Source organism: Taurulus bubalis (genome assembly GCF_910589615.1).
Source record: "Taurulus bubalis genome assembly, chromosome: 7".
NCBI lineage: Eukaryota > Metazoa > Chordata > Actinopteri > Perciformes > Cottidae > Taurulus > Taurulus bubalis.
In genome coordinates, this window is record NC_136595.1 from 10996490 (window position 1) to 11010334 (window position 13845).

A 13845-nucleotide genomic window follows, 5' to 3' on the forward strand; every position below is an offset into this window, starting at 1 on the left:
CATTACATCCAGAGGTTGGTCAGCATGAAGCTGAACGGAGCCAACAGCAGCAGCCATACAGAGGACATCACTGTAAGAGGAATACATGGGACGTATTAGAAGTTGTACATAGGAAAACAATATAAATGTCTTTATTTATGGATCAATCTTTCTGTCTTGATTCATTTCATGCACTCAAGCATTTTCAAAACTATATTGGGAAACCCAGAGGCTGTAACATCCATTATATCATCTGTAACAACTCAGACACTCCCGGCTGGATTTAGATGAAACAAGGAGACGTAGACACATGAAAAAATAATAATCTTGTTCTTTCATTTCCACTTATTGGAGTAGGGGATAACTCACATGTCAAACAAGCTGACGTAGTAATTACTGATTGTACTGTCCACACAGTCAGCTTGAACATGAGCTACAATATAAGCCTACTGAATATTAGACAGTGTTGAATTTCTTACCAGAGCAGTTTCACAATGTTAATGTAATAGCTTGAATTTGTGGGACGTACGCTTGCAGAGTATTAGTTTGACTCTACTCTGATGTATGTTGGATATAAATGAAACTGGAATCAGCAGCTGGCTAGTTTAGCTTAGCACAAAGACTGAAAAGAGGGGGAAACAGCTAGCATGGGTCTGTCCAAAAGGGTTTTTACCTGCACTCGATGAGTTACACTCCATATCGACCAGTGACTCCATGTAGACCTGTCCGAGCCACTCCTGGTAGGTCTTTCTGTCACCAACGCCCACGAGGCGCACAGTGGAGTCTTTGAAAATGAGATCTGTGCCCTTGTAGCTCTGGGAGTCAAACATCCTGAATGTAGTACCTGTGTCACTGCCGAAATATGTCTACAAGGAAACAGACAGACACATAGGGAATCAGAGAAAAAGAGAAACCAAATTAACACCTAAACTGACCAACACAATTGATTCCCGCCATTCAATTTTAAACCTAAAATTAAAGTGCAGAGACACAACCTGATATTTTTTGTATTCATCTATTGGTAAAATTCACGTTGCAATCACAAAATGAGCCTGGTGGCTATAGGGTTATTTTGTCAGATAGTTGAGAGTTGGCTGCTCAAGATAAGTTTTATTAATTTAATAAACAATTTCCATGTAATCAATAATTATCTATGTGCGTGAGTTAATATGTGTACTAGCATGGGCGTCTTACCTGTGCGCGGTCTAGGAGTCCATAGATAGCGTGGATGTTGGTGTCAGCCCGTACCATTACAGCGTGGGAGGGGACTCTGGCTAGGTTGCAGTGTCTGTACTGTGTGACCTCTGCTTTGGTGTCTTGAGAACAGAGCAACTGGAAGTCTGAAGACAGGAGATCCACTGCCCATGACTCACCAGAGTTACCTGAACAAACACATAAAGTGAGGCGGTCATGTCCCTTAAACATTTGAGACCCTTAAAAGGGAACATCTTGTATGTTGGAGTCACTCGTCTTACCATCAGTGTTTTGGAAGACAGTAGAATGTTTGACGAAAGCCACATCTCCCTCTCCTTTTGCAAGACATCTGAATAGACAGAGAGACAGACACATGTAGTGTTTGGCATAAGTTCAAGTAACTTTTCTATCGGAGGCTACATTGGAGAAGCTCCTGTATTTTGGGCCCTCCCGTTCATATTTACAAAGACAGATTTACATGACTGACAGTTGGATCACTTCTATGACTTGAATCATCAGCACAAACGATGATACGCCAGAAAATCGCAACCATCTAATCATCATAAAGCTTAACATTCTGTTACATGCTGCTAAAGATTAGTGCGGAGAAAACTGGCAATACAATCTGAATTATACGCGTCATAACATAAACCTCTGTGATCTGTGAGAGTCACGTGTTCCTATGTTCAGTAATGTAGTTATCATCAAATACAATTTTGATGGACAAAACTTGAGTGAAACATGTCCCCCTGATGAGGTGCATGGGTTTGGGATGTTACCTGAAGGCACCGTCGTATCCATCATACAGGTCTTTTCCCTTCTCACATTTGTTCTGTCCTGAGCTGTCGCCCACACAAACGCCACACAGGTTGTCGGGGAAACCAGGCTGATTGGCACCTGGTACGCAGCTCTCCTTGAAGAACCCTCCCACCGCTAAGTGTCATGGGAAATACGAAAATAGAAAATCAAAACTGGAAGGAAAAGACAGGCTTTTAAGCCAAATAAGTTGTGTAACCTAATTTACTCAAAAAAACTAAAATTACTTTAAATGTTCATTCCATCATTAGTTTAAACATGCGTTACAAACTGAAGGTTTGGATTTGCGACGATTTCATCAGACAACTCCAGAAGGTTGCATGATTGTCGATTGGTCGCGTGAGGGTTTAAATACTGTGAATTGTATATATCAGTGGTTCTCAAATGGGGGTACGTGTACCCCTAGGATTACGTGAAGGCACTCCAGGGGGCACGTACGATTTTTTTGTTATATATTTCAAATTAGCATCCATTAAAAAATCCTTTAAAAATAGCTATTTAACAAATATTCAATAAAATATAAGTGTAATTTCATGAAATTAATTAAATATATTCTATATTAAATCAGACACTGATGGAACAGCACTGTGTTTTTAGTTTTTGTTTGTTTTCAACCAAAGATGCTTTGTGCTGGTTAGGGGGTACTTGGCTGAAAAAATATTTCACAGGGGGTTCATCACTGAAAAAAGATTGAAAACCAGTGTTATATATAACATTATATCCATTATATTTGAGGTTATATATAGAAGTCATTGGCTGAATGAGGCATTGTTTCTAGCTTCCAAGTCGTAATAACAGACAATGACTCAACCATTTTAATAATCCATTAATCGTTTGAGTCATTAATCAAATACAAATGCTCGACATTCTTTGGTTCCAGCTTAATACAGTAAATCCGAGGATTCTTTGAAATCTTTGTTATAAATGTAAACTGTAATTTTTTCACTACTTTCTTACATTTGAACAGTTTTCATTCTTTGACCACTGGATTCCTACGAATTCTGACGACTCCAGCAAACACCCCCTGCTGCACACGCGGACCCACACCCCACTGACCTTGGGGTATCTGACAATGCTGAGGGATGATCAGGCCTTTCTCCATCAGCGTTGTCACAGGAATGTTCCAGCCGGCCGTGCGACCGTATCCGGTGTGACAGGAGCGGAGGCCACGCAGGCTGTCAAAGTTACGGATGTTGAGACTACTCTTCTTCACCACCGCGACTGCGTAGTATATCGAACCATCAAGGTCATCTGGAGAAAAACACAATGTTGTGGCAAAATGACGAGAAGAGACGCTGATTTGGAGTTAAAACCCAGCGGGAAGTGTTTTAATGAGCATAAGGCAACATTCAACAAGTCCAATGTATTAGAACTTTCAGCGTAAATTCAGTCCTCCTAGATCACTTTCCACCAATCAAACCAGTCGGTTGAAACACAGACAAAGCCCATCCGGCTTTCCAAATATGGTATGTTCTTTTGGTGTGTCCTTCGGGGCCCAGTTCACAGGAGAACTTGGCCACTCATTTGATTTACTTCGGTTGGGTCAAGATAAACCTTTGGCAGAACACACGATTCATGTACGGGAAATGTGTTTACTCGACCCAAGTTTCATGATGCAATTTCAAGAACTATTTGTTATAAAACCAAATGTGTTCATCATAACAAGTTACATAACCCGTTTTCTTACGAGTCCAAATGTAGGGTGTTCAAACTACATTATATGATGATTTTCTTCAACAACAACATTTATCTGTAGAATTTGAAACAAGAATCTGTGACTATGTCTGCGTGAGTCTCTATGTGTCCGTGTCTCTACCTGTGTAGCTCTCGCCGGTAGCCGGGACCAAGCCGTACTCTTTGCCCGCTGAGTAGATGTAACCTCCATCCAAAGTGATGGCATCCGCCTCATTGTCCTACACAAAATGGAAAATTGCAGGAAAGATTGTGATTGCATGACATCAGTTGGTCTTTTTATTCAGTAATCACAGTTTTCTGTTTTTTTGGAGCCTGATGGTTATATCACTATGACCAATATCACTGTTATCACAAGACTCGAGCCGTAAAGTCTTGAGTCAAGTGCAAGTCCTAAAGTTTGTGATTCAAGTTCTAAACAAGTCATCATGTGATTGTGCCCTTTACCAAATTTAATTATTTTAACAGAGAAAACAGATTCACAGAAACAGAAATGCTTGCTGAATGGTTTGCATGACTTTCGGACTGTCCACCACTCTGGTCCAGATGGAAATGGGTCAACAACTAGCGCATTAATATTAGTGAAATGTGTTACACAAAATCACATTCACCTCAGAATGAACCACTCTGGTGATTCCCTGATCTTTCATCTAAAATATGACCACTTTGGTTTATTACAAAACACCTTCAAATGTCATGCTATTCTCGTCACACTTTGAGTTTATTGCTAATTAGCAAATAAGAACATGCTATTAAGCTAAATTAAGATGGTGAACCTGGTAAATATGACTTCCAATCATAAGCTCACAGACACGTCGCAGCCTCACAGAGCTGCTAGCATGCCTGTAGACATCAGAATGTGATCATCTTAGACATCGTCCATCGGCCGCTGGTCTGCACTGACAAATGCACCTTTCCCTCTTGCTTGCTTGGCATTACCGAGTTGCAAGTCTTTTACATTTTTCTGATCAAAAGTCTGACTCCAGTCCAAGTACTATGACTCAGGTCCAAACCTCTGGTTTAGCCTAGAATCAGTGTTGCTGTTTCAGTTTGTCCACCGGACACCACAAACAAGTTTACTTTGAATGTCCTGTTCAGTACACATATCTTGGTCACCCATCTTGAATCTTAGTGATGATTAATATCCAAAATGCTTGTTTGTTACAAATATAAACTCTAAGAAGTATTGCCATGAGTCTAAAACATACAGTCTCCATCAGACTCTGGAGTTTAATGCCTTTATTTAAAGTGAATGAATATCGCTGTAGATGTTCCTCAGGAACCAGCAGTAAGAAACATCCGTTACCTTGATTTTCTTCATGCAGTCAGTCACAGAGTCCCCGTAGACACACTTGATGTTTGGAGTCAGACCTTTACTTTGGAAGTGCGTGCTCATGTCAGCACACTTCTGCTGCTCACCGCTGGACAACACACACCACCGCAGCACATCTGGGATATTTGTAGATGAATGGGTGAGTATAAAGAAGGAAAGAAAGATCAATTGATGTTGAAATATAAATGAATGAATCAATATATTTCACACAGAAGCTACCAAGAAAACCACGAGTGCCATTTTTGTTTCACCTTCGCGTTTGCAGTCCATAGCTGTCAGAGCATTATTATAGAAATGACCCATCCAGTTTTTGGGGTCGTCTGACTCGGCCCCTAGAAACATGGTGGTTGATTCAGAGAAGAGTACAGTTCCTCCGCCGTATGCCGTAGACGAAAACATGTTGAAGCCTGATTTTTCCTGCACACAGTAAGTTGCACTCTCATAGATAGAATCACGGCAATGTGGTTAAATGCAAGTCCGATTGCTTCACTGTGTCTTAAGCTATTTGAGTAGCAGTCATGTTTTGGTGGATGTTACCATCCTGTGTGGACGTACCAGGCCCTCCTTTAGCATGCTGAACACCACAGAAGGAGTGATGTCATTGCGGACAACAATCCCACGAAATGGGACGCGGACCAGATGGCATCTTCTCCACTGAGAGACAGGAGCTTTGGTGCCGTCACGACACAACAGCTCATAGTCCGATGAGAACAGTCCATTTGCCCATTCTGGACCAAGACCTGGAGAAAAAATAACTTATTAGCTAACGACAATGTGGCTTTAATAAACAAATAATTACTGGCTATCCAGCTGGCCAACTAAGAATTTACCATTTGTGTTTTCCTCAACAGTTGTGTGTTTGATGAAGGCTACCTCTCCTGCATCTTCAGCCAGACACCTACAGAGACGGCACGGAAAGAAATTGAGAATTATGGGTGCAAGATATCCTAAGATCCTGCAGAATTAGGGTACCCTAAATCCTGGTTTTTAATAAAATGTGCTTTGCTTCCTGTCACAAAAGGACGCCAACACACTTTGGTTATGCCTTGCATGTGTTTTATCAATGTGAGTAGGGTGGCTCTAGGGATTAGTTCATGTTTGTCAGCTGTTCAGGTCCAATTTTCTTTTTACTATTAGATGGATTGTCATGAAATGTTCATGGTCCCTGCACCTTGAATCCTAAAAACATTGATTCCCTCACTTCTAATGACAGCCAATGTTAGCATGCTAACATGCTAAACTAAGATGTTCAATAGGGTTGATGTTATACCTGCTAAACATGAACATGTTATGTTTTTGTTGAGCATGCTAGCGTTGGCATTTAGCTCAAGTGCCCAATTGATTTAACGTTAATTGTTTCATAGACATTTTGATAAATGTTTAAATAGCTTTGTTTTGGCAACAGTTGTATCCTAAAACAGCCCTGATAATATACATGCATTATTAATACACAATAAAACAAACATTTATAAATACTGTTATTAGAGAAAAGGAAGGAGACTAGATATGTCTTGGAGTGAACTCAAATGACACGTACATACACAGTTCCTCAGAACTGTAACTTCTGTGTGTTACCTGAACGCTCCTTCGTAGCTGAAGTATCTCTCTTTGTTGCTCATCTCACATTTGTGCACTCCTGTAGGATCCTCTCCTATGCACAGCTGACACAGAGAAGCAGGGTCGCCCACCTCGTTTGCTCCGGGGATACAGCTGGCATTGAAGAAATGTGCCACACCTGACCACACAAACACATGTCTCTCCAGCTTTCTGTATATACGTCTATGCATGTCTATGTATATGTATGTATTGTGCATGTTTCCTACCCTCAGGGATGTTGCAGCCCACTACAGACATGTAGCCCTGGTCTATGAGATATCCCAAAGGCATATTCCAGCCAGCTGTTCGGCCTTTACCAGTGTGGCAGCTCTTTTTTCCTGCCAGGTTGTTGATGTTGATGCCAGAATTTGCTTTCTTCACCACAGCAACTGCATAGTAGGAAGCACCGGTTTCTGAGGCAACAACAGCACAGGTGTTAAAACATGACAGTATGTTCTATGAGTACTTTGACAGCAATGTGCTGTATGACATTTCGGCTCTGAGGTCAAGGTCTAAAAGATCAAAGAGCAGACTATCACTCCTGTTTTGAAATATTCCACATGCGGGACAGAGATTATAATCAAGGTATCATGTGTTATAACTGAGGGCGTGCCTGAATTAACTCACTTATTGCAGGTTATCAATCATAAACTAATTACATTTTGTATATAGCTGTATATTTTTAATAATGAGATATAAAGTGTTGATTAGTTAGCTTTTTTATTGTTTTACCTCTGGATAAAGCCAATCTTTCGTTCAGTTAACTTCTAGATCCCGAAAACAACAAACACCAAATAAGGACAGGTTATATGTATCGACATATGCATCCTGCAAACCAGCATCACTGGAAAAAGCTTGATTAAACCTGACAACCATGTTTACCGAAACAAAATACAATTCCAACACAAAGCAACTATAGTGCTACTGCACAAATGTTATGTCATTATGGAGACTCCACATATTCCAACAGTATACGTTTTATCACTCCACGACCAAAACTCACTGAACTAGTAATCAAAGAACAGACAAAATAAACTTCACTTTATACAGCCTTAACCAGGAATTAGGTCTCACCTCTATTTTGTGATCAAAAGTTGTGCTCCAGGGCTGCTCCAATAATTCTGGATAATGTATTTGTCGACATTGACTGTAGAAGCCGGGGATTGAACCTCAGATCCTCTGATTGAAGGACAGCCCACTCTACCTTTAACCCACGTCACCCCATGTTGTCTCTATCTAGTGGATGAATCATGGTACTGCACTCTTTCTAAAGGCATTGTCCTTCAATACAAAGCTTGTCAACTAGTGGGTAATGGGTTATCTTTGAACGAGAACACAGTGGTCTGATTGATTGATTTTTCAAAACAAAACAAAAACAGTTGTATATAGATGGATTTAATACCCAGTTTATCTAAATTAAATTAACATTTAACATTAACATTTCAAATGGCACAAATAAATGTACCCAAATGGGGTAGATTCAGCCTCAACATGCCACTCCAACTTTGCTCTTCTTAACTTTATTAGCATTAGCTTGCACAGATAACGTTCATATGTAACATGGTTTTCTAGAGGTTTAGGGCTGCAACTCCAATATTCCAAAAGATATTCCCAAATTCTCCCAAAAAATTCCAAATGACAGTTTATGTTATGCAAAATGGCATCTTTCATTTAAATCTCACAAGAGTAACCTTTAGTATGATACCAAGATCATTCAAATAGACCTTGTAGTTGCAGAGACTATTCAAGAAAATATTTCCCAAAATGTCAAACTATTCCTTTAACAGTTATACTGAATGAAGTAACGTGCCCTTTTAATTTGATAATCCGACTGAGCAGCAAAAGTTGAACTCTAAGTTGAAATATAATATCGTTCACACCACTTTTTCTCTACCTCTATATCTTCTAATTCTTTCAGATTGATTCCCTCTTTCAGAATAAAAAACACATCTTACGATCAGCTTTTGTTTCACTGCCAGCCATCTTGAAGGAAGCCGTCTTCCCCAGGTTGTAGATGTCAGTGCCGAACATGGATAAAGCATCTGCTTCTTTTTTCTGCACGGATACAGCAAACAAAACGATTGATGGTGTTGAAAATATCACAGGGATTCCACTTTATCTTAACAACATTTAAGCCCCATTGTTAAAAGACTCACAGCTATGAAGAGTTTCTAACAAATATATCGTAGGAGAAGACATTATCGAACACAACAACTATATCTTCCTCCTAAAATAAGTGCATGAAAGTCTAGCTAATTAAACTAAATATTTGGGATTGTTTGAACTTGTGAGGCATTTCCTTATAATGTTTCATATTTAAATGTATAATTCACTAAAACTATATCACCTTAGGAATGTATTGCAACATAACATATAACGTTCCTGCCTTGTTATTTGCTGCTTGATTGTGTGTTCGGACTCTCAACGTATTTTATTACCTTTTTTTTTTACTACCCTTTACAGTAACCCGTCCTCTGATGACCTGACTGATTGATGGATGACTAATGAGATATTATACAATGCAAACGACAGTTGTTCAAACATGTTGACTGACACGATTTTATTCAAATAAGTTCCTGTTGTCAAAATCTGACCTGTAGTTTCTGAACGCAGCCCTCGACCGTCACACCGTTGACACAGCTGAGGGATGGACGGATGGAGACGCCGGCGAAAGACTCCGACATGGCCTGACATTTCCTCTGCTCGGCATCTGAGATGGTGCACCATCTGATGTTGTTCTGGCCCAACACTGAGAGAGAGACACACACAAACACACACAGAGAGCACTCATCATTAACCACTACACCAAATGATTCGTGAACACATCCTGTCACTTCAACAGCTCTGACTATATTTTGCTATTTCAACTGTAACGTCTGCATCAGGCTTCAGGACAGTGCTTCCCAACCGGGACCCCTCATGTTTCTCACATGTTGCTTTTATCTATCGTGAAATACTGGAGAGCGTTTGATACCTTCGGACTTCTGAAACCTATCCAAATGAAACAAACTAAGAAGAGCACTTTTTGGTTGAACTATTAACAACTCATAAGCAACTTGTGACATGCGGTCATGAGTAGATGTTGCTTATGAACCAGTATTTAATGAATCGGATACCGTACAAATATACTTTGTGTTTTCTTATTGAAACAATCATATATAAACAATAATTTGAGGTCAAATGGAAAAATATGGTCAACATGATCAAGCTATTATAGTAATGGTGATCATAATGCTTTTTGATTTTATGTCATGTTTATAGTATTTATGTTTATTTGTATGTTTGTTTGCTGCTGAAGGACAAATTTGTTGAAAGTTAAGTGTATAAATGCTCTCTTACCTGTTTGCAGTATTAGCAGCAGAGCTCCAGTTGTCCTCCACATGGCCATGGCTTCGTTCTCTCTTACTCTTTCGATTGAGTAAAATAACCTCCCTCTCCTTTACTTTATATGATGACTCTTGAGTCAAAGTCCAGCTTCTATCTTCAAGACTCAGCTTAAAGTCTGTGTGCGGAGCTCAGAGTAGGCTGTATATTTGAGTGATTTACAACTCTACATCTACAACATGTCATTCAGGAGTCATAAGACTCTCAAGCTGCAGTATTTGAACTTCTGTAGAGTTTATGTTAAGTGCGCCTCTGGTGTACCTGGTCTGACACGTCTTCGCTGCCTGGCTGCAGGCCAAAGTCTGGACAAAGAGTTCTTTTACAGTCAGAGCCCCACCTCAGCTCTCCTGTGTGGTGCTTTTCCACTGATGGTAAAAAGTAAAGAGGGGATTCATGCCAACACAGGGAGGCAGTTGGTCACTGACTCACTGCTCTGGCTGCTGAGAGGAACAACACAGTCTGCTTACTTGTTTCGTTGCTAACATTGACTTTGTCTCTGACTTTTAGAAGTTTGTTGTGTAAATAATATTTAGATGCACTCAGTTATTCCCAGATTCACTGTGAACTGAGTCTTTTGATCATGAAGTGGTTATTATGGTGGTTCAGGGTGCCACGGTATTCTGTTTGAATTGGGGCTGGGGTTTATTCCCACTTTAATGCACATTTTTCTGATTTCCATATACTCTTTCATATATTACGACTTTACGTAGTAATGTATGTATAAGGTGGTTCGGGCATCTAGTCAGGATGCCTCCTGGACGCCTCCCATTAAAGGTTTTCCAGGCACGTCCAACTGGTAGGAGGCCCCGGGGAAGGCTGGAGGGATTATATCTCCCGGCTGGACTGGGAACGCTCAGGATCCCCCAAAATGGGCTGGAAAGTGTTGCGGGTGAGAGAGAAGCCTAGGTCGGCCTGCTGAACCTGCTGCCACCGTGACCCGACCCCGGATAAGCGGCTGATAATGGATGGATGGATGGATGTATGATAGCTTATGAATTACAATGCACTGTTATCTACCTCACTATATTGAAACATGTTAAACAATTAGCTCCACTTTGACATTTGGAAACATTTGGCAAAGTTCCACTGTGCTAGTATTGTTCTATATGTGACTTATCTTGTGTGCCTTACTCAATAACAAGACCATACATGTTTTTCGTGCTTGTGTGCATTGCTGAATGGTAACGATTCCATATAGGTTACTTCTGTTTAGCTTTGAGAAGAGGAAAGCAACTCAATGTACAACACGACCATGCAGGATGTCTGCTTTGCTTCCATCAGAGGAACTGAATGGGGGAGAAAGTTAACCACATAATGTTTCGGTTAGGAACTGCTGCACAGATAGTCTTAGGGAGGACTCATTCTACCCTTGTGCACTGCTCCTTTATAAGATGTACACACTCTGCACAGTGTGTTCATCCTGCACTGCACTCTGCATGACGATTTAACCTTCTGTGCGCAGAGAATAAAATGCTCAGAAGAATCATTTTAATTTGTCAAAGTTCGTTATTTCAGTATTATAGGACTCACTCTGCACGATTAGGTAAAGGATCTAAATACTTCCTTGAACCAATACTTATTTCTTAATTCCTCCAAAAGGTCTTGTATGCAAGGGTGACTGACTCAATAAATCCCCCAAATGCACTTTTCTTCCAAGCTCATGAGTATGAAGCAGTATCATAGATCCAAATGAAATGTATGACTCTTCAACAAAGATGCAGAACTCAGCCTCATAAGGTAGTCGTAGCAAGCAGCTGCTTCATATCAAACTATGTATGATTATGATTACAACATAATCACAGGAACACAGGAAGGAAGCCTATAGTCATAAAAACATGTAATTGCTCTGATTGTTCGTCCGGGTTCATGTTCACTCTGGTATTGGACCAACGATGGACATTATCAAAACATGAGTGATAAGAATAATAATGTTTAAATGGTTTAGGCCTGTCATGAATTATGAATGCAACACCAGTGAATACCTCTGCTGCTTTAAATTAAAACAAATAGATAGATAATGCAATTTTAAAACAGGACATAATGTGGAGCATGGAAACAGTAATACAGTTATTGTTAGGCAGTACATTTGGCTGCAGAAACTGACACTAGTTATTTTGGGAGTTCAACACTCACAAGACGCGTGTTGGAGTGAGGATGACACAGAGTTGACAGCCAAACCAATGTGTCACGTCGCTGCTATTTTCCCTTCTCAAAATAATCTGACTTTCTCTCTTAAATCAAAAACTTGTGAGCTGCATCCCACAATACAGTTTACATGCAAATAATCCATTTTCTCCTCATGTAAATGTTTCAACAGCAAATTTTGCTGTTCCTCACATTTCAAGATGAACCTTTCTTTCTCACTGTGTGCTTCCAAAGTACCTGACATCTTTAAACATTTACAAGTATTGGTACGACGGGTGTTATGCTCTTTTCACATCCTGAGGTTGATTTCTTGCCAATTTTGAATGATTTACGTTTTATATCTCCTTTTACTCTATAGATTATATGAGGAAAGTATCCTCTGATTACCATGCTACTGCGACTATAACCCGGAGAACTGGATAACCTCAAGGAGAGAATGATAACGTCAACTTTGGACCTCAATAAATTTAATGAGGTGAGACGGCAGCTGCATATGAGATATGTGAAGATGTGCATGATCAACTTATTCGATAATTGACCTTGGAGATTCATATTTTGTAGAATTGACGTGAATTTTCCTAAAACAACAAAACGACAGTCACTAGTGCTGCTGCAGCCTCTTCAGTCAGAAGATGCTTCACCTTCCCAGCCTATAAGCTGGTTGTCTCTGCTAAAGGGAGCCACATTGGACATCAATAGAGACCACTACAAACCTGCAATAGAGGTGAAAATGAAGAAGAATATATTCATATTTAGAGCTTTCATATCATATGCAAATTCATTCACATTCCACAATGCAAAAAGAATGATCATCTCTGGTCATCGGTCGAGGAATTTCAATAAATCTCGATAAAGACTTTTATTTTTTTTGTACCAAAATAGGCAGTTAGAGCAGGGATACATATTATAATGTTAGATATAGATCCATCTCTTTAATATATTCTTTGCATCGGTGCTTTACTCTAACAGACAGTGGCATGATCCCCTGGCTAAAACACACAGCCAGAGTCACACAGCGAGTCCAGTTCTGTCAACTGTCAACACCACTGATTTACTGGATCCACAGAGCATCATAGTTGGAAAGAAGTAATTCAGCTGGACATTTAGTGAGGAAATATTAAAGCTTTTGAAACACATGTGGTCAAAACTATTTATTATTTGGGTCTAAGAGCTACTCTGTTGACAGAACGGTCTTTCTGTAGGTCTCTGGTCTCCAGTCAGCTTGGAGGAGTCGCCGCGGGGGTTGAGGGTGGAGATGAGAAGTGGGGAGCTGACAAGGTCCGCAGGAGCTTTGTTACCAAAAGCATCTTGGTATTTCAAATGTTACGGCTAACAACAGAGGTTATCGTCATGTTTCAGGTAAGCGCCATTTGTGACTTCACTCTCTTTTAGCTCTGTTTTGGTCTCCACCACCTCCTGAGGGAAATATCTGGCTCTTTAGCTACTAAATGCTCCACTATGTTGACCAGCTAGTCTCTATCTTTATCTGTCTTTTAAATCTTTTTCGATGAAAACAACTGCCTGCTGCTTCCAAAAAGGACGCCATGAGAGCAGTGAGAGTGAACCAAAACAGTGACGTTGTGGACCGAACAGATAAACAATGAACTGAAACTCACTATGAAGTTCCATAAAGCAGAAGGGATCTGAAACTTATCTGTTCACATTGCCACACTGTTTTCACATTGTCATTGTCATTTGATACATTG

General features: G+C 40.1%; 1 protein-coding gene across 1 annotated transcript; it reads right to left on the reverse strand.

Moving 5' to 3' along the window:
• Positions 1-2: 2 nt before the first annotated feature.
• Positions 3-9998, reverse strand: meltf (melanotransferrin; the record flags this gene model as incomplete). Its single annotated transcript, XM_079221495.1, has 16 exons — positions 3-70; positions 653-845; positions 1174-1361; positions 1455-1522; positions 1953-2106; positions 3046-3240; positions 3806-3902; positions 4988-5130; positions 5266-5431; positions 5570-5754; positions 5845-5912; positions 6590-6749; positions 6838-7023; positions 8566-8665; positions 9205-9359; positions 9950-9998. 16 exons carry the CDS (start codon positions 9996-9998, stop codon positions 3-5), a joined length of 2175 nt encoding a protein of 724 aa, XP_079077621.1.
• Positions 9999-13845: the final 3847 nt, after the last annotated feature.